Source organism: Colossoma macropomum, unplaced genomic scaffold, assembly GCF_904425465.1.
Source record: "Colossoma macropomum unplaced genomic scaffold, Colossoma_macropomum, whole genome shotgun sequence".
In the NCBI taxonomy this organism is placed as follows: Eukaryota; Metazoa; Chordata; class Actinopteri; order Characiformes; family Serrasalmidae; genus Colossoma; species Colossoma macropomum.
The window spans coordinates 32,756,265-32,781,055 of NW_023494787.1; the positions used below are offsets into that span (position 1 = coordinate 32,756,265).

Here is a 24,791-nt window from a genome sequence, read left to right on the forward strand (position 1 = left end):
TGTGGCTCCAGGTTAAGATTGGTTACCCCTGGTGTAGGACTGTTTTAACTCTTAAGATTCAAACAATGACTTAAACCACAATTTATTTACATTCATGCCATCCATTTTATGAATCAGTATTGGAGTACATATAGTGTGGCAAATAGTACTAGTTGTCAACATGTTACACTTTTTTCTTCTCCTTTACCTTCAACACACGTAATTTGCCCCGTATGATCTCACAGGTTTAAAAATCTCCCTTGGCCTTTTCAGTGCGTTGCCGATGTGCATGCAGGGCAGAGATCTTGCATTTTTGGGAAATTATTCCAAAGTTAGAAAAAGCCATTTTGTTTGCTCTCTGAATTGTATTGTACAGTTCCCTGCTGTTTGTGTAGGTGAGTAATTCCACTCAAGCATGTCTGTACATAGCCTGCAGTGTAGACTTTGGTTTAGGACATACCTGATGGGGAATCTCACCTTAAGTCATGGCAGAGCAACATGAGGAGGTCATCTTCATTTCAAGGCTATCAGCAACATGCAACTACACACATTTTTCTTGATAACTGCAGCACAAGTGCAAAAGGCAAGGTCACCTCTGAAGACAAACGTGACATTGCCATCATGATGGTACGCTGAAAGACAGTCCTCATCTATGTAGTACTGATCATTGTCAACAATTTGCCTTGCTACTCTACTGCGTGAACCTAGTATGTCTAAGCATCTTCTTTGTGCCTCAATTTTGGCCATCATCATGTGCTTGCACAGATCTCTCTCATGTTTTGCAGTCAGCGTGCATCCAGATTAAATCAGCTGTAATTACATCAGGGTCCAATTCTGTTGACATGAGGTCTGCTGGCAGTGAACATTTACCATCTTCACGTATGTGAAAATTTTCACTCTGTCTTTCCTCCAACATAGTTGTGGTAGGTACATCAGCTCTAGATACTGAAGCACAGCTTAAGGAGTTCAGTCTTCCAGCATCTACAAGGTCATCCAAGTAGCTAGAGGAAAAAAATACCATGTACAATTATATGGAACCAGTGTGTGACACACAAGTAAAGATTTCATACAAAAAGGTCCATGGGCCCAGTTGAATTTGCCCCATTTGAGGGCCTCTTTTAGATCTTTCTTCAGGACACAAGTGAAACAATCTTATTTATTCAGGGTTTCCAAAACTGAAGTGTTTGCCTAGTTGTGTGACACATATCAGCAAAATAGATCTTTGCCAAAGATGAAAACTCAGACAATGATCTTACTTGTAATATTTCTGGACATCTCCACAAAGCATTTGAAGAAACTGGTCAACTCTTTTGTTTCCCTGACCTCTGAAGAACTGGTATTTCATGGTGAGAAAGAATCTAAAAGCAGAAAGAAAAATAAATAAATCAAAAATCAGTAGAAGACAATGACCCAATGCCATAATTTTTAAATAGCGCCTGATTAGAGTGTCAATTTCAAGTTTGCTGGAATAAACATGTTTTGCCAGAATACTGTTATTGGGAGTAAACTGTGGAAACATACATCAGTTTACTTTATTTATTTATTTAATTTTCTTTATAACTGCAGTTACTACCCATGTGAATGCTACTAGAGGCAGTGTACCCTATTTCTCAAGTGAAACTGTATGGCCCTCTCTGGATTACCTGCTTTGAGAATAGGTAAAGTACCTCTCTGTTTTGTTGTTGGTGTCACTGCTGCTGTGATGAAACTTTTGCCCAAAATTGTCCCAGAGCGCAGCCCCACTGGTCCCTGACATAATGATGCCCAGCTGCTACCAAATTGGGCCTCAAGGTCTCTACACTTTAAGGTAGACACAGGCTTAAATTCTTTTTCCTGAAAAATATTACAAACAGATGACTCATTGTCATTTGCCTTGTAAACAAAACAAACTAGTAAACTATAACAAACTGTAAACTAAAACAAGACATAAATGGCCTGGGAATGTTATATGTAAAAAAACACAAGCTGCTTTAGGAGTAGCATGTAGAGGGAGCTGTACAAACTGTGAGATGCTCTATAAACAGAATTTAAAAGTTAAAAGTACCACAAGCTGCTTTAGAAGCAGAGCAGTGTGCTGAGAACAGAATAACAATAAGCTCTATATAAATGGTATAATGTTAAAAGGTGGTCTGAGAGCAGGATGAGGATGAGGATGAAGTTGTGCAAACTGAAGCTAGCTAGCTTAACTAACCTTAAGGTGTCATGAGAGTAGAGGCTCCGAATCCAGCATATCATGCATTTACTAGTCTCCATCTACTGCTAGGCAAGTTAGGTAAGCTAGCTAGCACGTTACAGCTCATTTGAAGGTAATAAGCCAGCTACCTACCTTTCTAGCTAGCTAAATTGAGCAACCTTTGAAGTGCAGGGTGCTGTGCAGTTTAAAATATGGGTGGACGACATGCGAGTGTGCTGCTACAGCTGCGCTTATCTCTTCCTTTTGCAGGTTTTAAAGTTATTGTAACCCTGCCCAGTCAATGTTCTGATCATAATTGATAAGTTTATTTCAAATTTTTATATATTTATACATATCAAAGTATTTTTATTTCAAGGTGAAGGTTGGATTCAAAATTTCATTGCTACTTTTAATGCCAGTTAATTTTCAATACAAGCCCTGAACAAGCCCCACATTGCTTTCTGACATGAGACCAGACCAAGGGTTCACATAGATTTGTATATACTTGCTAAAGTTGGAAGCCAATACAGGTCTTCCAAAGTAATTCAGTAGAATATATAACCAAATACATGCAGACTTCTTATGTTCTGTCTTAAGTCTTCTGCTTAGTCCCACAATATAAACTACTTTTTACTGTATCCAAAGTTCAGTTTCAAAATAAAAAATTTTGGTTGAAAAGCTTGGAACTGCTGGCAATACAGCATGGTCTCTCATCTAGTCAAAGTTGTACTTCACTGCATGGTGGAACTCATAGTTTTCTCAGATGAGGCTTAAGGAGACCACAGAGAGAATAAATATGTGGATTTCTCAGATTTTTTGAACCACTTTCTACGATTCATTTTCAGAGACCCTAAAAATTTTGATTCTATTACTAAGAAAGGCTGAGAATCATTTCTTTAATCTTGATGGGTTGACCCTTTGTTTTCAGTTAAGGACTGAGCTAGCTGAGGTTTGGACCGCAGCCCAAAAGAGTGTGTATGTCTATAGTCTAGGGGTATGGTCAGGGTACTAGAGGTCCTAGGTTCAAATCCCAGATGAGTGTAGTTTCTAAGGTGACTTCCCTCTAGTTGGCATGTGTTAACAATTCATCAGACATGTGTTCTGCTTCTGCTGTGACACTTTCCCAAATCCTTCTTCCTGTGGTCCGTTTGTGAAATGCCTTACAGTCAAAATCTTGATAAATGTGACCAAAAGCCGCATCATTTATCTGTAGACTTATTGTTTTATTCTGATTTACTAAACCCCTTGCATTAAACCTTGCACCTTGCATTAGCAACAGCAATGTACATTCCCTGCTACGTTTATTCAGTCACTACAAGAAAATGCCAAACCTTGTTCAAAAGTTGACCACAGGCTTTATTTGTGGTCAACTGTGGTCATTTTCTGTGTTTAATGGCAATAACCATTAAACACAGAAAATTAGTAATGATCAGCTTATCCAGGTTGTACACATTTTTACTCAATGTGTAATACTAATTCAGCTTCAGTTTTCTCCTACACAATGCATCATTACCTGGGGCTTTAAATCAGAGTCAATAGGTCAAACGTTTGAAGTCTTCTCACGTCTATCCATCTTGAAAAATTCTTAGAATCTTTTCATTGTATGTAATAAATTACCATACCAAAAACAAAGCAAAGACAGAAGAAGTTTGAGAAAAACAATACATTTTCTGTAAGCCTTTTCATCATGTTCAGCATCATCGTGTTGATGGTCTGAATAAAACTATAATTCTGGATGAGCCGTCATATTTCATCAGTTTATCATTTGTTTTGATGTGGGCAAAACACTAAGAAAGGTAAAAATGAAGAAAGCTTTGATCCGTTGGCTCCTTGGTCCAGGTGACATTAAATGACGTGTAGTGCGTCAGTCTTTTGATGCTTCGTTTTTTTCGAACACAAACGTGCTGGCTAAGGCGGCGTGTGTAGCAGAGAAACGTCTCCGTGCTGGTTTGTTGATCTAGGGGTATGATTCTCGCTTTCGGTGCGACCAGTCCCGTGTTCAAATCCCACACAAGCCCAGATTTTAACGTCATTTTCATGTTCAACATCACCGAATTTGTGATCTGAAAACTGAAACTTTGGGAAAGAAAAAAAAGCCAAATGTCATATACTGTCCGTTTTCATTTGACTTTGATAGGAGGAGTTAAACAACGATTCTTGCTAAGGTTGAGGTAGGTCCTGGCAGCAAAGCTCGGACGAGCCTTGGTTTGGACGTGATTTGCAGAGCATTAAAGGGAAAGTTCACCCACATAAAATATCAAAATGCATATCCATGTCACCAAGAGAAAAGTCTGGCTGAAAATGAACCATTTCAAAGCAACCTGTGGGTTCAGATAAAGCCTGTGGTCAAATTTTGACTCGTGGTGACGTATTCATTGGTCTTAGGCCTTGTTCAGACTGCCAGACCAAATCTGATTTTTGCCATATTATGATCGTTTCTAGACTGATTTTTGTTTGTCTGGACAGCGAGAAACCCCATGAAATAAACTTTATCCAAATCCTTTTCAAACCAAATTGCCCACATGGAGATGGTTTTAAATGCGATTCCAGTGGGATTTTCACAGATGCCTCACAGTCTGGCCGCTCAAATCGGATTTCAAAGTTTCTTTTGCCTCACTTGCAACGTGATAAACAACGACGTTGTCAAATCCAGAGTGATGGAAGTGCTGGGATTCAAGAAGAGCGCCAAAGATTTGTGATTATTCCAAAGAATTTCGAAGAGTCTGGAGGGCGAGATGGCGCACCTCCATCTGCCCTGTATCTGCGTCACCAGTTTTGCAGCTATGTAGTTACTGACGCCTACGTCGTGACCTCAGCAACCTCAAAGCCTCAAATGTATCAGATGGGGTCAGCAGAGTCATTTACATATAGCTTTGTTTTTTAAAACAAGCAGGAGGACTTTTTTCTGATGACCGCTTTATTGATGATGACTGTCCCACTTTCCATAACTGGGGCGGACAGAAGATTGTCCATATCTTATGGTAGGATGGCCCTGGCCTCCTTTGCCCACACCTTGGCTACCACTGCTGCTCTTAGGGAGTTTTTCCTTGCCACTGTCGCCACTGGCTTGTTCATTGGGGCTCGGACCTGAATTTTTTATAAAGTTGCTTTGTGACAACACCAGTTGTAAAAAGTGCTATATAAATAAACTTTGACTTGACACGACAGTCTACCTCATGAAGCACTGGCTAATTACATATTGTTTGTTTATTAGCATATTGCTCTCATGGTGTGGTTTGATACTTAGCAAATCATCCAACTGCAGGCCCTTGGAGGGTCCTCCACAGTCAAACATTTTACACGAGAATGGGTCCACTATTACACTGATGCTAAGCTTATCATTAGCAAACATGCCCACTACGGAGGGGATTATTAGCTCAAAGGAGCTCAGTAACACTGAGACTAATAACTGGCACATTGATTTATCAGTCTACTCAGGCCTTAGCAGTATTCAGTATTTGTAAAGAAGCCATTAATTACGGTCCTGTTTGCTGCCATGTGCTGATTTTAAAATAGTTGATAAACAAGAACTGATGATGTTTCTTTTAAAGATGTAATTTTTATTTAAAGGGTACGTATTCTAAAAGTATTCTCCTAAGATGTATGAAGTAAATGCCTTCTGAGTACTGCCTTTACAAAATGTAACTTGGACTGAATACAGACACTGAATTTCTGTATTCTGAATATGTATTCCCAATGCTTGTATTCTGTTACATCCCAGCCCTGAGTACATCACACCTCATCCCACCCTGTCCCACGTCCTATCTTACACTGTCCCATCCTGTCCCACCTACTGTCTCACTCCCTATACAGGTTTAAACACTTACTCCATATGTATCTGTTTAGGCAGTAAGGACAAAGTAGATTTTGTACTTGTTCAAATAAAAATAGAAAGATTTAGCAACTCTGTCCCTTGTGCAAATATTTTTTCACACACTTACATCAGTTGTTGCATGATGTCTACATATGTGGAAAGTTGGTTTCAGAGTTGGACCTGAAGAATTTTTTAACTGGGTAGAAATTTTCATGTAAAGTCAGAGACACTTGTTGCATTTCTGTTACTGTCACGTGTATATCAGCACTTTTGGAGCATTGAATTAATGATAATGGCAATGTTACATTATGGTTATTGCGCTCATGATTCAGCCAACAAGTGGTTCGGATAGTTGCATGTAACACATCACTAGTATGAAAGGTTAATATTAACCTTTTATACTAGTGACGTGTTAGATGCAACTAAAGTCCGAACCACTTGATATCAAACCAGCAGGCGGCGCCAGATCATCAGTTAGAGTTCACACAGTGTGTTGGTGACATTTGATCAGACCGCTCAGTACCAACACACACGCACAAAACACATAATAACAAATAGAATCGCTGTCCACTGTGTTCAGCTGCTAACCTAGAACAGTCTCTGATGTGGGTGTAAGTTCAGTCCTCCACCATGGCTACATCAGGTAAGAAAATTATGAATGTTTAAAGATTTGTTTATGGTCTTACGTTTCAGAGGGAGATTAAAGCTAAAGCTAGTTTAGCTGAAGTCAGTTTAGCCAAAGTTAGCCTGTTTAGCTAACGAAAGGACGTCTGTTGTCGGCTAACTTTAGCAGTATCTCAGTTAGCAGTGCTAATTGTAAGTAAAGTGAGAAACCACAGATCGTAATTTTATAAAGGTAGCTTTTACTATGACTTCATTAAGGTAATGTGGACTATAATTATAATAGTATAGTCTGTTACAGTGATATAGTTGTAAAATATATGCTATAATGTAACGTTAAGCCTATCTCTCCATCAGGTGTTGATGTGTTTTGTTGAGGTGGTGATGATGTTGGTGCCAGTTTGCACACTGTTTTGTTCTTGAAAAATGTTGCAATTCTATTCTGCTACCTCTTTTACAAGTAATCAGAAATTCACTAAGATATTACAACAGACCACGTTCATTAACTTACACTCTTAGTACATAATTGACACCTTCCTGATAAGAAGATTCATCCGCAAGGTTATAAATTGTAAGATTTTTAGTGATTATAATGCAAATCTACAAGCAGAGGATTATAAGGTGAATGTTAAACTATTGAGGAAGGTCTTGTCTTAGTATGTATCTTATCCTATAACAACTAAAGCTAAAGAAACACATTTTAAAATAATAACATCTGCATGTCCAGTGAATGTCTTTTTGCGGAAGAGGTTTCATTTTGATCTGGATCTTTGTCCTTTTTGTACTGCAGAAGCAGAATCGCTAGAACATTTATTCTGGAATGATATTTATGATTGGTTAGCTGTCAGACTGTTTAATTCTGTAGGTTACTAAAATACCTGTAGTTACTTTGTGAACAACCTAAACAACCAACTAATTAAAGAAGTATCTAGTTATTATTAAAGAGTAACTCCTGTTGTTTTTATAGTATTATGCAACTAGCATATATAATAATATTAAACACATCATCAGTTGTTATTGAGACCTTAAAACACATATGGGTCAGATTTCAGCATGATTTGTTCATCTGTTACTAAAATAATTGATTAATTCGCTGATTAATTAACAGTTTATGGAACAAATCATGGACATGTGCTTTTTCCAGTTTCTACTGTTTGCTGTTAAGCCATGAAGTTAAGGCCCAAATCACTGTGGCTGGACCTTCATTCATTAAAGCTCAAACCAAACCACATCACTGTGTTGTTAAATCTGCAGATGAAATGAATATGTTTTTGTGATAGTTTACTGATTTGCATTTGCACCACTGATTTTCATTTTGGAGGTTGGACGTGGCTATGATTAGCCTTAGCTGTGTTGGTTTTAAACAACAAAATCGATAAATGGATGTTTTTTGTAACGCATTTTTAAGAATTAACTTTCGTTTATGTCCGATATTATGTATTTAATGTTGTATTGCAGCCCGAGCATCTACAGGGCAAAAAAACTTTGTTTTATTTACTTGTTTGTCAGGGAGTTATACAGTTAAACATTGTTACATAAAAAATACAACAAATATTGCATCAAATAAACAAATAAAGTGACTATTTTTGCTTTGTATTTCATCTTTTTTTTTCAGACAGGACAGCTGGAAATGGCAGTGATGAAGCAGCCATACAGAGAGAGGAAGAGAGAGAGGGCGAGAGAGAGGAGGAGCTCAGGCTCGTGCTGATTGGCCGGACCGGCTCTGGGAAGAGCGCTTCGGGGAATGCCATCCTGGGACGACGGCGCTTCCTGTCTGAGCTGAGGGCAAGCTCTGTGACGCGAGTGTGTGAGCAGGCCAGTGCCGAGCTGCCCGAGGATGAAGATGAAGGTGATGAGGGCTCCAGCAGGTGGAGGAGGGTGGTGGTGGTGGACATGCCAGGATTCGGAGACACTCGATTGGACGCAGGTCAGTTTCACACAAGGACTGAACAGTCTATCACTTGTTAATCATAAGCACGATATTTGCCTTTGCAATTGTGATATTGCAGAAGGCTGCAATATGCAAATGAGCCCTCTAACGAATCAGTGTTTTTTTTACTGTGTGAGATGGGCATCCTGGCCAATGACAAGAGTGGTTTAATGTGAAATTCTCCATTCTAGAGAAGCAGACAGAGTCAAAATTATTCACCGTGGTCATGATGGAACCAAATGTCCGAAGAGTTTAATTCCTTTAAAATCTTCCTCACAGAAAGCCATTACATGAAATGGCTATGAATATGCTGCCTGATGCCTGAGACATTGTTACACAATAGTTTTGAGATAATCTTGGTGTAAAATATTTTTAAACATTCAGGACATTCTTGCAATAACATATATTTAATATCAAAGTTATACGTTTGTCCATATTTTTGCAGCTCTAGTTCACATTGAAATCGCAAAATGTGTGACGCTGACTGCCCCTGGACCTCATGCCTTCCTGCTGGTCATACCGCTGGGCCGTTACACAGATGACGAGAACCGAGCTGTCCGAGAGATGCTCCATGTGTTTGGTGAAATTGCTCTACAGCGGCACACGCTGGTGCTCTTCACCCATGGGGACGAGCTGGAGGAGAACAGAGGTGGGATAGAGGGATTTCTCGGTCAAGATGACACGCCAGAGGAGCTGAAGACTTTAATCCAGACCTGCAGAAGTCGATATCATGTTCTAAACAACAAGGATCCAGGAGACAAGCAGCAGGTGAAAATGCTATTCAGAAAAGTGGAGAAGATGATAGAGGAAAATGGGGGACAGTTCTACACGAGTGCTATGTTCCAGCAAGCTGAACTTGCCATCCAGGAAGAAGAAAAGAGGCTGATGAGAGAGACAGGAGAAGGAGAAGGAGAAGAGGAAAGAATGGATGAAAGATTGGCATTAGCTAAGAGGAGAAGGATGGATCTGGAGGAGGTATTGAGAAGGAGGGAGGTGGATGGAAGACGGGATGAGGGTGACCAGGAGGACAAATGTTTGGATGAAAGGATGAGTAAAGGGTGGGTTTTTTTGCAGGAGAGACGAGAACATTGGAGAGAGAGAGAGAAGAGAAGAGGAAGCCGGCGCCGTTCACTCCAGCTAGCGGTTAGCCGCTTCCGTAGAGACGCAGCTCTGTCTCAGAAGGTTCTAGACCAAGTGAAAACGTTGGTGGCAGCTGGGGCAACAGGAATGGCAGTGGGTGCAGTTTTTGGAGCTGCTGCTCCTCTGGCTATGGCAGCCGGAGCGTCCATGGTAGGCAATTCGGTGGGGCTGGTTGGGGTATCTGTGGCAGGAAGTAGTGTAGGTAAAGCCCTTGGCGCTATTGTAGCAGCAGCAACCGGAAAAACAGCAGTAGCTGTGGGCGCTGCTACTGGAGGGCTTCTAGGGGGGTCCATGGGGGCTCTAGTTGGGACAGAAGCAGAAGGGCCTGGGGAGGCAGCACTAGAAGCCATGGGGCAGGTAGGCACAGTGGGAGCTACAGTGGTGGGTGTGGCTGCAGGAGTGGGTGGGGCTTTGGGGGTAGGGACAGTAATGGGGGCACTGTTTGAAGGTGGGCCTGCACTAACTGGAGTGGAAGCCGCAGCTGGAGGAGCAGTTAGCATCGCTAATGCTACAGCTGTCGCTGCACCACAGGCAGTGGCCACCGGGGGTGCTGTGGGACGTGCTGTGCAAGCAGTAGGGGGTGCTGTGGCTGCACCACAAGCAGTGGCCACCGGGGGCGCTGCCTGCAGCGGTCAGAGTGGTTTAGCTGCTAGCATTGGGCTAACAAGTGCTCTTGACACAGTGGGAACTACAGCACGGATTTTAACAGCAGTGACGGAAATTGGAAAGGCAGCGGCTGGAATCATAGTGGCCGGAGGACTCGTGGTGAAGGTGGTGAAGGAGAAGGTTCGATCAGCAACTGAAAACACGGAGAGACACTCTTATGAGATCTACTGGAACAAATAAGGGATTGTATTAGTACACTTTGCTTTGGAGCACATGCTGATAATTTAATACGTACAGTTTAAATCTCTGAAGGTCCAGTCCAGGATTAAAGTGCAGGCTTGCTGTTCCATTATTAATCTTAGGTCTTATTATCCAAACTACTCTTCAGTGTTATTCAGTATCTTTTACAAACTATTTCTTATCTATAATGAAAGTGCTATGAATCTGGACCCAACGACAAATCCTTAGGTTTTAAGTGTAAGGGATTCATTTCTCAGTTGATTTGCTGGAGCAGTGGAACAAAAATAGCAATGAGTTTGACTGCCCTGATTTGTGTAGTGCTATTTTATTCAATCACTATACTAAAAGATTTTTTAAATAATTGATGATTAAATCTCTAAGTCACTTTCCTTATGAAGCATCAGCACAGTTGAACAGACTGATATTTGCAGTGCAATTTGATAATATAGGTTTTTGCTCTTAGTTATGGGTTGCAACCAATATTTGCACTTAATGTTGCTGAATGTCAAAGGTTCAGTCATTTGCTTAACATTTATCCACTGCATTGACAGGTTATTAGGTACTGTTTTGTCAGACGTGGTACTGTCATGGTCCTTTTCTGTTGATGTACAGGGTGGAGGGAGCTGATAAATTGTGCAGCAACAGATGGGCTACAGTCTGTAACTGTAAAAAAGAAATGATATGGAGGACTACTTGAAGCATGGTGTGTTCAGACCATGCTTCAAGTAGTCCTCCATATCATTTCTTTTTTTTGACAGTGTTCAACCCAGCTTCTAAAGCTCAAAACAGCATTTTTTCCAGCATCAGATATTTTATTATTTCTGTAGAGCACAGAACTTCAAGTAGACTTTGATAGTTTTGCAAGTGACCAAACGGCTAGTCTTTAAAAATTGCTTTGGTGAAATATGTCCTTATAGAACAGACATCCTTGTGGTGATGTGCCTTCTGATGGGGCTGTTTGTATTTGTTTCTGAAGGAGGAGCCTGCTAAGATCAATAAAACTGCTTTCTTTGGAAATGGTGGTGTAATGGAAATGTATTTTGATGAGTAACTAATTCTGCTGCATACTCACCAAGCCACCTTCGTCCATTACTACAGTATAATCAAGCACATTCCTATACACTGGAAAGCACCAACTGGAAAGCACCAAATGGTTTAAGGTGTGTTCAGCTATCAATTTCATTTGAGTTGTAATAAAGTTTATATGTGAGTAGCATGCAAAATTGCCAGGTTAAATAGTCACCAGCAGAAGATCAAAATGATCCCTCTTGTTTGGGTATTGCTTTGACCCTGATGATCTGAAGAGCTGAACCGCCTGCAATAATAATTTGTCAGTCACAGTTGGAAATCTCAAAAGTTTGCTATATGAAGTATCCCTGAAAATGTCTTTTGTGTTTACTGGCAGTTCATAAGTGCGTATAACACTATAACAACCATTTAAACTACTGTTTAATAAAATACTAATACTATGAAACTATTATGATGCAAATCCTATAAAATGTTTATAATACCAATACCGAAAAGCTACTGCAACTATGAACCATTATATCTTATACACGTTATAATTTTGAGTAAACAGGCCATGGAATATTTAGGGCTGTAAACCCGTTTTAAAATAATGTTTGCTTTGGAGCAGTGGGAGGTGACGGTGATGCAACGCCAGTAAAACAAAGCGGAGTCGCCGCCACAACGCATACATATTCATATAACCCTCGCCTACCCTCTTTGCATATTTATTAGCAACGCCGTTCACAAACGGTTGTACTGGAGGAAACGGTAGCTAGGGGCGGGGCGTATTCAAATATGCCAAGCGCCTCTGCCCATCGACGTACTATCAGACCACGGCGCGGCGGATGAAGTGATAGGCCGACGACGCCTGGTCTCACTACAGCAACGAGTGCGACCTCGCCAATCAGGCTTCTGGTGGTGTATGACGTCACCATCCGGGAACAAGATGGCTGCGTTTGTTTTGTGAAGGAGTCTTTCTGTCTGTTCGCTATAGAGATGCGGTCACATACGGTTTTGCGTGTTTTGTTGTGTTTTCTTAGCCTTTTCTGATATTAAAACACAACTCACACGCACATACAAACAAATAATCTACGTGTTTACTGCTAAAGTTTCCCCGGGTAGAGGCCGGAAACGGGGAGAGTCAGAATATGGACGGCGGAGAGTACCTGTCAGCGATGGATAATATGGACCCTACTCTGTCCGAACTGGGAGACGAGTTCACCCTGGGGGACATTGATGGTAATCAAAATGTGTATATAGCTTATTTTAGTCTGGACGATTGCCCAGTGGCTATTTTCTTTAAATAGTGTATAGTGTGGAAGTTGAAATTGTATGTCTTACTTAGTGTCTTGTATAGTTGTAACGTTACATCACTACTACCGCTCGCCTAAGTTACAATGATAGCATGTCTGGCTGTCAGACTCGTAAGTTAGTAGTAGTAGTAGTGGTGGTGGTGGTGGTGGTGGTAGTTGTATAACTTACTATTTTTACTACACTACATAGGGCCTGTAATGGCTTGTGTGTCTAAATAGTGCACAGCATAGCGCATATGATGGTTTAAACACTTAAATGATACACTGCATAGCTCATATAATCCTTGTGCAGTTATGTAGCGTTAGTGCAGTACATATGGCGTATGATGTCTTGAACACCTAACCTATATAGCGCACTACATAGAGCACATAATGGCTTAAACAGCTACATCGTGCACTACATAGGGCATATGATGCCTTAATACTGTGTAGTGCACTGCACAGAGCACATAACTGCTTATATACCTATATATTGTAGGGCACATGTTAGCTCCTGCACCCCTATGGTAATGCACTATAGGGGACTGTTAGATAAAGTTTTCTCAAAGTACTAATTAGCATCTTTGATGTGGCAAATCAATAGTTTTGAGTGATGTGCATCCAGATTTGGCTTCTGTTTCTGCCTTTCCCTCCCCTATCAGGTTTGTAGCAGTAGTTTTTATTTGCCTAAACCCCTGATTTTGACTCTTTTGTTAGTATTTTGGTGCTGTTTGTTCTCCCAGCTTTAGCTCCCGAAAGCCCTTTTTAACTCAGGGGAATCAGTCAGCCGTGGATGATTTGTGGTTGGTCTCATTTGTACAGAAAAAGAACCTTATCATTCAGTAACTAAGATAAATGATTCAATAACTAACTGGTTTTAAATCCCACTGTTGCAAATTCATGCACACATGTGCAACTTCTGGATGCCACAGTGGAAAAAGTCTTCACTGAAAGAAAATGACAGAGTGAAATTTCACTCAGTGTGACACACAGGCTGGCTTTGGAAATTTGGACAGTGTTGTTGATGCCTCCAGATTTCTATGAAAGACCTTCTGAAGTCAGCAGAGATGAGCCATTTGGGGAATATATCTAATTGTGATTTTTCTGACCAATATTACAATATTACGAATGATTGCAATGCGATTATTTCATCCAGACTAGCATGTGCATTTTTTCAGACTTCAGGCTCGAGCACTGACTGTACACCAGGTGCTAAGTGCAGCTGGAAGGCATAGGATTAGAACAATGCACGTTGTACTTATGTCCGTTTTTAGAGATAAGTGTGTCATACAGTGTCAGAAACTGCATAAGAAATTCTATTAGATATTACTTAACAACCTGATACAATTTGAGGCGAGTGGGTGCTGATTCAGGCATGCATTTTGCACGATGCTAATTGTTGGGGTATAAGCTTCTATTACTTCTTAGCTAAATTAGCTTTATAGATCCAGTGCAAAACTAAAGAGGAAACTTCAGACAACAGCCATGTTTTGGCTTTTGTAAAGGGATCAAAAATATTTGATTTTCACTAAACTGTTGAAAGACTGTTTGTCATATTGTTGTCCTCCTTCTTCATAGCACGCATCCAGAATATTCCACCCTGATTACTGTCTATTGTGTTACATAACATACATGTGCAGTGCTCAAAGAATCCTCAGAAAGCACCTCCTCTGAGGGGCTACAGTGTCTGTGCACATGTGGAGAAAATGAAGCAGGCCAGAGGTTGTGCTGGTGAAATTTGGATGAAGAATGATGCTTTTGTTTGTCTTTGCTTGATTTGAATAAAAGAACCTACAGTACTGTGCAAAGGTTTTAGGCATGTAAAAATATTGGGTTTAAAAAGCTGTTTATCTCGTCAGCAAATGTTTGTTTGTATTAAAAAACAAGTTAAAAAATAAAAATAATTTACTTGGTGATTATTTATTCTAATGAAATGTGGTGATTTTTTAAGCAAAACATGTACTGCCAAGATAAATAGTTTTAAGTAATGTGCCTAGGTGCTAAGACTTTTGCACAGTACTGTGTATGATTCTAATCAAACTACATAAAGCCACATAAATCAAATTAAGTTCACTGTTGAACTGGGAATTTTTATGTTATATTTTTACAGCATGCAGTAAGACCCATGCTGGGTATGGGTGAGTGTATATTTATTAGGAAGTGCAGGATATCGAAGCAGTTGCAGTTTAATTCTTTCTTCAGGTAATTACTGAAGAAAATGTGTAGCACTTTGAAAACGTCATGCAGTTTACTCTCCTCTTGCTTCAAATGTTCCAGTAAGTTGTGCTCAGTTAGGTACATGTGGTGGAATTAACGCTAGGTGCTGTAAAACATCAACCAGACTGGACTATTATCACTCCATCATTGTTTTTATGTACTTAATTAGTGATGTCAGAAACGACCTTGGATTGCTGTCATTCAGCATGTCATTGAATGCTTCAGGAATGTCGTTTCTTTTTTTTCTTATTTCTGCAGAGCAGGTGTTTCGATGTCACATTTGTTATCGGGAGAAGGTAATGTCACAACAATAAAAATTACCTTATCACATTTTATCACTTCATTTCTATCGTAGGCCTGTTTGTATTTTGATGGCACATTTGATACCTGAAGGAGATCATGTGATGTAACAATAAAATATTACCTCATCATATTTTATCATTTGCCTGAAGGAAATGCTTTAGATCTTCCCTTAGTGTGTGTCCTGCAGTTTGATTAGATAGTTGCAGATTGTTAGTGTAGCATTAATAGTAGTCCTCTGGCAGGAGGCCTGTGTGTGATAGAGAAAGTGTGTCTGTTCAAGGTTGAAACCGTAAGTTCAAGGCTAATTCTTGCGTAGATCCTGTAGTCCATCTGGAGCACTAGGTCCCATCTTTCAGGCTTTTTGCAACCAGTTTGCTTAAAAGTGGTATAATCAAAGGTGAATGTTGCCTTGCTGTGTCTGTCTCCTGTCTGTAGTAAACGGCAGCTTCTTTTCATTCTAATTTTTCCCCCTTATATTGAACATTAAAATTAAATCACAAGGTGATTCCACATAGCGTTGTGTGTAATTAGTGAAGTTAGCTTGCTGAGAAGGAGGATGATGATGAGGATGTATTTGTCTGCAGCCGATTTGGTCAGACTCTGAAGATGAGACTACACTAAATTCCAAAACTGTGATAACCACTTAGCAAGCTTTTCAGTCAGCAGCTGTGACAGAAGAACACCTAAACAATCTGGAATTAGCCAGAAATGAACCGAATGCCATTCGCCAAACAAAATGGGCTGTGAAATGCTTTACAGACTGGTTGGAACAAAACAAAATTAATATTGATCTAGCAAAAATTGACAAAACTGAGCTAAACTTGATATCGTGACAGTTTTATGGTTCAGTCCGATTTGGTCAGACTCTGAAGATCAGACTACATGTTTGGTGAATGGTACTCTGTTAATTGTTACTCTGAAGTAGCAACACGCTGCTTGTTAAGGAACTATAATTTGGCGGAAGGAATTGCTAACATTAAAACATATTAAATGCCACGTTCACGGCCCAATTTTTATTTATTTCTTACTTTATTTATTTAACTGTTGTATAAAACAATAGAACACTCGAGGTTGTGTGTCCGTTCATGCTGCGTGAAACTCTCTAAACATGAACAATTTCAAATAAAGCTGTTTCATTAAAAGAGTACTGAGCAAAGAGAAACTGAGCTACATCACTGCTAACACCGTGCACCTAAGCTAAAAGCAGGTGGTGATCTACACAGTAGGATAATACAGTCTCTCCACATACTATTTTACAAAAAAACGCTATTAACGTTTATACCTCGTAAGTCTGCTCAGTCAAACAGAGTAAAGGAAGAATGTCGACTCTTCTGCCTTCGTGTCTCTACCTGTGTTGGGGAAGCGGTTGTGAATTGCATTTAGAAACGGTCTAAAAATCACAAAGAGGTCTCTTGGGAATGTGCTAAGATGGAATGTTTAAAATGAGCAGTGAATTTGTGTCTGATCTCCATGGAGTCAGTAACGCTTTTCTGTGTGAGCAGATCCTCCTTCACTGCCAGCTTGAGTCCTTTGTTGATTAGCGCCGCAGTGTATACGCTCAGTTCATGTCATCAGTGGGTATCAGAATGTTGGTATCTGAATTTTATGAGTACGAGTGCAAGTAAATGAGCGAGATATCGGACCTGATATGAGGATCAGTATCGACGCATCCCTGGTTCCAAATGAAATGCATTTTGTCCTTTTTCCTTTCTTCTTCCAAATATCACTGGATCCTCTGAATTATGAGGTATTTAAGGAAACTATTACAAAATATTAAAAATGCTACATGTAAGCTAACACTCCTGCACATTTGAAATAACATCACATGAATGTAAGACTGCTATTGAACTTCAACATTGTTTATATAACAATACCGGCTACTCACACCACAGGCTACTACTGCCAAATCAACGAAACTGGAGAAAGCTTGCTGGTTTGTGTGAGGTATTTTGATGAAGTTTCTAGTCCACATTATTGCAGCAAAACGTTTTTGCATGTGCCTTTTTAACTTTTAATGGAGCTGTTTTTTGCGGACTTGTGCAGGTAATGCTGTGGCGTGTCGCGGCAAAGTTATAGGTTGCTAAACTTCAATCTGTGCTGCACTAACCTTGTTTGAAAACAATGACTGAAAGCTATTTTTTCTAATGCTGTGGGATATCAAAAATGTAGTATGTTTTCTTGAATAATACAATAATCAGTTAACAATATGTTTGAGTTCCTCTGAGGGGTGGTTTGCTGCCTTGAACATAATCAAATCACATTGTGTTTGCTGAGATAGTGTAAAGGTAATGTTGCCAGTTCAATGTTGTCAGGTCAGTAGTGTTAGCTAACGTGGCAATATTCATATGTCATTTAGCAATCATTTGGAGGAAATGTACACAGGACAAAATGTATCAACATTTTTGTTTACCACAGGATGTGTTTGCAGTGATTTTTGAAAATGTCATTCATTTTCCTAATAGAGAAATCAGACCTAAAGTTCATAATATGGCTGTGACGCCGGCTACAGAATGATATATGAGTTCAGAGGTCTGTTGTAGATGTTGTGTGTGTATGTGGCAGAAAAAAAGGTTGAAAAACATGGATTTAGTATTTGTTTGTGCCTTTGCTCCACTGCTGCAGCTCCCTGGAGTGTTGTGCTGATGTAAATAAACAGCAATGTGATGAAACTCTCGTTGGAGTGCAACACCGCCAGAGGGTGTATGAGTGTGTGTGCTTTTTATTCACAGTGACCTCACCCACCAACTAGCTTGCAGCACAAAAGAGACATTTAACAGCGGAACTATTTTGACTTTGTGATGTGTCATCTGTTTGTGTTTCCCTTTTTTGCTTTCCAGCTTGAGTCTTCAGGCTTGTAGGTTGTTTTCTTGGCACAGGCTGACCTTCCAACATGAGTGTCACATAATGAGGTTTTACACCCAGTAATTTTTTTCTCTGTGATCATATTCCAGACTGTAGTTCCAATTTCTTAATTTTATAAAGCTTGCATTGACGGATACTTTAGTGTTCGAAGGTTTGAGATAATAGTTCAGACGTTTTAGTTCACAGTTTTCAGTAAAATAAAAAAAATGTTCCAAATAAATGTGTGTAATGATTATATATTGCTACTACTCTACAATTTCATACATTTCAACTAATTATTAAAACAGTGAAAAAATACAAAATGTAGGTGTACAGAGCAATAATCAGAGCTATAGATTGAGCCACAATGATTGCGAAAGCTTTAAAATGTCCAGAATGCCTCTTGTTTGAAAAGTGGAGACCAAATCTAAGGCAGATAGTTTATCAAGAACATATTACAGTATACTTGAGTATATTTCATTCCATTTTAACAATATACAATTTTCATTTGGTCCGATTGTGACAGATTCCAAAGAGGAAATATTTTATGAGTAAACAGTAGCATACAGTGTCACTGATGTAAAGCATCACTCTTTTTCCCTCTAGTCATTTCCATGACCTACGCCTTCACTGTAGTCAAGTCTTTGCAATGCGTCTAAAAAATGCGGGAGTAACATTCACTTATTTGATGCCTTATTTAAATACCAGAATAAGTAAACAAATGCTGTGTTAGAATTGTGGGAAACTATTGACTAAAACTTCTGAAATTCCTTCTGACTTGTGTCTTAATCTACATATAAATTAACAGCATAATGACATGACAAGTGGTTCACAACTTTGGAACTTTTGTTTGTGTTTGGGGTTTGTGAAGCATTTATTTTTAGTGTTGAACTATTGAAGTTTTTGATGGTTGTTTAGTATTCATTGTGTTGATTTGAATAGTTCGGTTTGGGTTATGTTGTTTTTGATTGAATAGATTGCAGTGTACTGTGGAAACTGGAGCTTGTACTGCTGATGTTTATTTTTGGTAAAAGTCCTATCTACACACTACACACTACACTCACACACACACACACAAACACACACAGCACCCTATGTGCACACTAGCCATCTCAGTGAGACTGTAGTGTGTGTATATCCAGTCTCAGGGCTAAACTTTAACTCACATGTACTTGATACTGTATTCTTACCAACAAACAGTATTGACCCTTTCTGATTCCTGTATGCCACACACACACACACACGTGTACCTTTTAACAGACCTGTCACAACATTACTATTCAAAAGTTTGAATCTGCTTGTTAGTTAATCATCTCTGCAACCTGGTTCTGGAGGAACCCTGCTCTGCATTTTTGTGTTTTCTCCACTCTAACACACCTCCTTCAACTTAGTAAGTGGTGGTTAGTGGGCTGATTTGGATCAAGTATTGGTGGCAGCGAAAACTCTAACATGTGCAGAGCAGGGGACCTCCAGGAAATACTAGGGGTGCTCAATATGATAATATTTATCATTATCATGATAAAGTGTGTCACAGTATGCTTCGGTGAGCATGTTGTGAATATCGTCAACTGGCCAGCTGCATGTTTCATTATAACGACAGCAGAGTTAGTACTGTTTAATTGGATTTAGTGAAGCATATAAAAAGTTAATGTCTTTTTTTTTTATAGTTTTGCTAAGGTTAAATGTGGCACAACTGTTACTTTAGCGGTTAGTATAGTGTCATAGGTAATACTGCTGCCCACCAAACAGCAGGGTGAGATTTGATTCACCGTCCGGGCAAGCACACTACACTACACCAATAAGATTCCTTGGGCAAGACTCCTAACATGCATCTGTTGCGTGATTGAACTATAAGTCGAAAGCCTTGAAGGATTGTGACGTTAAATGTTTACCACGCTGCCCACCCTTAGGAAACTACTTCAAACTGTATGCACTTGTCTGTGCTTACTAAACATTTTATGTGTTTTTTTTTTTTTTAAATAAGCAGATTTTTTTTGGTAAACATTTAGTTTTAAATGAAAATATAAATTGTGTAGATTTCACCTAAAAGCAATGAGACTTCAGTCTGAAGCCTAGATCAGCTTGGAAAGACATTTGCTTTGCACAGTATGTTCTGACAAATAAACAACAAATGTAAATGTAAACAACTAAATTGTGCAGCGGTAGTGTGAGCTCAAGGCTGTTTCACGTCTGCAGCTGACCTTGGCTATCTTGTAGCCTTGCTGTTCATGCTGTAATGCTATAATACCTCAATACAGAGGGCAGTAATCTATCAGATGAACTTTAATGCTTCTCTTTCAAGGCCAGTGGGTTATTAGTGATATTTTAGTAGGTCAAGGAACTGTTAAAGATTGATTAAGTGAGATTGTGATATTCCAGTAGACAGATACTGGATGGAAATATAAGTTGTCATATCTATTTTCTATTTATATACTTAAAAGACTGGTTCACTGAAAATTCAAGTTCACCGTTTTCCTGTTACCCCAAATGTAGTCAATCAGCCAAAACATGGTTGGTGTCTATAGAAATGGACAAATGCATGTCTTTTTTTCCGACTCCCCAAGCCGTATTCTCACCTCAGGCTGTGACATGCAAACAGCGAAGCAGATTAAGTTTTAGTGTTTGTTGTAGTTGTAGTCCATCAGGTAGTTCCCCCAATGTAGAACATAGTTGCGTTTGTGAGGGTTTTGCGAAGTACAGAATTTTGGGCAAAATATGCCCAAAGAGAAATACTAGGGGAGAATGTCATTTGAGTCTCAAATGGCTCCATGCTCCCTCTATAGTGTCCTAGAGAAGATTTGAAATTCGAGCTTCTAAAACAGCACACAACCCACACAGCCAGACTAGGTCACTTGTGCGCAAGCCTGCACAGTTCTTTAACGTGAACCGCAATTTCCCAACACATTTTGCAAGCTGTTTAGTGGTAAATTAGTCCTCTCTAATTCTTTTACCAAAATGGCGATTATCGCCTTTTACACATCACCATGGGGTTACCTGTCTATCATTGACAAAACCCGATTGCATCACCCTGTCGCTTGGGCCTAGTTTACAAATATTAGAGTTGGAGCTAAGCTCTGCTGGCTGGTAGATCTCCAGGACCAGGATTGAGCACCCCTGGCCTACATTATTAACAATGTCTTAGATTTAAGTGGGGAAATTATTCCTAATGACAGGCAGCTTATGAATGATCAGAAGCAACAAACCCCCCATGCTGTGATATCACACTCACAACTAACTCTGTTTGGCACAATACGTTTAGTGTTGAAGCCTTAAGCCAGCATCAGTGGTCTTCTTGGCCAAAGTAACAAGCCTCATTTTATAGAAAATAACTGCAGTTTAAATCACAGGAACAATATTGGTCAGAAAAATCAGTATTAGATCTTTTGCCCTAATCCTTCATCCTTGCAAGTCAGCCCAAAAAATGTGTTTGTATTTTGGAGCTGCTCCTCCTGCCTTGGCTACCATTAGCCTTTTTTAGAATTAAAAAAAAGACTAAAGATGTAAATTTCAGACTCCAGACATGCCTGTCTGATTGACTACATTTGTGATAAAGGACAAAATTGTGCAAGTTTGATTTTTCACTACACTGTTTCTTCAGACTGGTTCACTGTGAACCACATTGTTACAGTGCTGTGATCCAGGATACAATATGACAGTGCTGGCAGCAATGGGTGTGTATGCATATTTCACATTCATTTCAGCAGCTATCACTTTTCTCTTTCATACACCCCAAACTCTGCTCTCCAACAACATGTGACTCACACCTAGCTATGGATTATATTTGGGATATGTGCTAGTAGGGGAACTGGGTGTTGAAACTGAGCTTATGAGGCAAGACTTATCTGAAGACTTAAAAGCATGTAGTCTTGTCAAACTTACCAATGTGGGGCCAGTGTGACCGTAATTGGTGCATGTGCGTTTGTTTGTATGAATTGAAACAGGTTTTGGCTAATGATTCAAAATAAATCCATAACTAATCCTTTAGGGGTAGACCTTTTCTGTGAGCTGTATACTTGCTTAGACCTATAACATAATAAATGGGGTGTCATAATACGCATGTTTATCTTTTTTATTTATTTATTTATTTTACTTGGGGAATACTAGACAATACTCTCTGTGAATCAAATACAGCCAGTTTTAATGCTATAAAATGTTTGATGTATAATAATGGGAGTGATTTCTATAGTTCTATTTAACATGATAAAACATGGGGTGTCCATTGTATTCCTAACCACAAAAGTTAAAAACTCCACTGCAACTGAACATTATTGAAATTGACTGTGAAAAATAATTACAATCTCCTTAAATAGTTACCATAATCTGAAGTAATTGCAGTCAGGTGATTATACAGTAACTGTGACAGACCTAGGGGTGAGGTTTCTCAGTTGAGTACAATAATGTTGAGGATAGAGTGTAGATCAAACACTGACCGAGTGCTAACATTGCTTAACGTGAAGATCAAATACCCGTGCTAATACCTCAAATATGCTAAGTAATTTGTGAAGACATCACCTAAAGGTGTCAGTTACCAGAGCGAGGAGAAAACACAAAGCCGAAGTTAGCCAGCTTCTTATTTGAGTTTTCTGTTACACCTTAAATGAAGCAGCAGTTACATGTTACTGCTGCTCAATTTAAGGCAGAATGGAAAAATGTAATGAAAGGGTTGGTGTTGGCGAAAAGGAAGCCAGCTTCAGCCGTGTGGGGAGAAAAAAGGTCTCAGCACAGGACTGAAGTAGCCGCTAAGCACAGGTTCTGAACAGCTGGAACAAGTAACTCGTTCCTGTATCGTATCGTGATGCAAAAATGACTATACTTATTGTGCATCTTGTGTATCATTACACATCAAATAAAGCATGAGATCACAGTTTGGCAGCATAGTGGGAACTTGTAACACCACAACTATTGTGAAGAAATAAAAATTGGTGAAACTGCAGCTTGTTTGACTAAAATGCAGTAATGGAAATTACAATATTATGTGTTTTGAATGTTGCAGTATGTTATTGAATATCAGCCTTTGTCCACTTTTCCTGGTAATCAGTAATATTATATAACTGTAATTATTAGAATTAACTTTCACTGTTCACAGTAAAAAGTTATTCTTTTCCCCTTTCATTTAACTTGAATTCAAAATATATAACATATTTTGTAATAAATGCATGTTCTAAACATTAATCTGTTTTTGTTGTCAACTTTCTGTTTGCATTTTAATGACATACATGACCTAGTTACCCAGTTTCAGGTTAAAATATTGCATAATTTTTGAGGTGTTTCTTTCTCTTCGTCTCTCTCTCTGTGCAGAAATGCTGCAATTTGTGAGTAACCAGGCTGATTTTCCTGACCTGTTTGAGGATCAGGTTGGATCAGTGCCCCTGCAGGCTGGAGTGGGAGCTAACATTCGGTCTGCAGCTCAGTCGTCCGCTGCTGGGCTACAGAATAACCCGGTGACCCTAACACCCACCACCCCAGCACCTGCCCTGCCACTCACACCACCACACACACCTGTACAGACCGTCACAGCAAGTCAACAAACCCGTGCACCGCCACTGCTGCAGCCCAGACCACAGCCTCAGCAACACATACAGGTAAAGAAAAATAGGTACTGACACACATAAAGTCATACAGATACAACTACACTAACACACACATACATATAGTGAAAGTCTCGCCAGTTGCAGCATCTAAACATTAGAGCCCCATGCTTTAATAGTAGTGATTTTAAAACTGAAATTTACAGAAATGTAGATATGTAGGAGCAGTGTTGGAGCTAAACTTTGTAAGGTTTTAGAAAGCTGCTGTAATTTGTGTTGTCAATTTGCAGGTGGCTGCAGCCCCAATGCCTCTGCAGACGCAGACAGTGGCAGTTCAGTCTCAGAGTTTTCCTGTGCAGACGCTGGCTGTGCAGGCTCACACTCAGACACTTCCTGTGCAGACACAGGCACAGACGGTGATGATCGCTCCCACAGCACCGCAGTCACGATTCATACAAAACCCAGTCATCTGCCACCAGAACCCAAACACCAGCTTCCAGGGTGAGACAGTACAATGCACTGTTTGCTGTTTTGCACTGTTTTTTTTTTATTTATTGTTTTATGCATAACAGAGTAATATTCCATGTACTTTCCAGTGTGATAAACAGAGAATACAGTGTTATACAAAATATACAAATTTATATACCAAAGACCTCCTGACTGACTATCTCAGAATTGCTTAATACTTTCAAGAAATAACGTAAGTGTGCCTCATAGATAGTGTGCAAAACTTTAGGCCAAATCTTCATTTGTTTTTTGAGATGTAGAGACTTTTAAAAGTGGGCATGGCATGTGATTTGGAAAGGTGTGTAGACTTTGATCAACACTTTTTAATTACTGATGTCTGATACATCATGTTTTCAGATAATATTCTTTGGTTTAAGTTGCCTTTAACTATCAAAACAAGGAAACTGAGACACATATTTGCCATTTTATGGTTTGCCGAAAATCCAGAATAGTGCGTATTTTTTTTTGCATTGTACCTCACATCTTGTAACATTTGCATATTAATTGAATTATGTTTTTATAAGTATAATTATTTATAGATGTATTTTGTGTTAGCCCTTGGAATATACATTTGAAATTGAGACATGATGTG

At 39.4% G+C, this 24,791-nt stretch overlaps 2 protein-coding genes across 2 annotated transcripts in view; both read left to right on the forward strand.

Annotated features, from left to right (window-relative positions):
- The first annotated feature begins 6,452 nt into the window (after positions 1-6,452).
- On the forward strand, positions 6,453-11,520 carry LOC118805876 (immune-associated nucleotide-binding protein 13-like). The gene is made up of 3 exons (XM_036567015.1): positions 6,453-6,609; positions 8,203-8,514; positions 8,963-11,520. Exons 1-3 carry the CDS (start codon positions 6,597-6,599, stop codon positions 10,501-10,503), a joined length of 1,866 nt encoding a protein of 621 aa, XP_036422908.1. The 5' UTR covers positions 6,453-6,596; the 3' UTR covers positions 10,504-11,520.
- Positions 11,521-12,379: 859 nt separating this feature from the next.
- Positions 12,380-24,791, forward strand: part of srebf2 (sterol regulatory element binding transcription factor 2) — a 33,305-nt gene continuing 20,893 nt past the window's right edge. The window contains exons 1-3 of the mRNA XM_036567014.1: positions 12,380-12,750; positions 23,463-23,746; positions 23,983-24,193. Coding sequence (XP_036422907.1) covers positions 12,660-12,750; positions 23,463-23,746; positions 23,983-24,193 — 586 coding nt within the window. The 5' untranslated portion in view covers positions 12,380-12,659. The remainder of the gene's footprint in view (positions 12,751-23,462; positions 23,747-23,982; positions 24,194-24,791) is intronic.

Coding starts and splice junctions, on each gene's coding strand:
- LOC118805876 (XM_036567015.1), top strand. Junction 8,515..8,962: donor AGACACTCGATTGGACGCAG/GTCAGTTTCACA, acceptor ATATTTTTGCAG/CTCTAGTTCACATTGAAATC.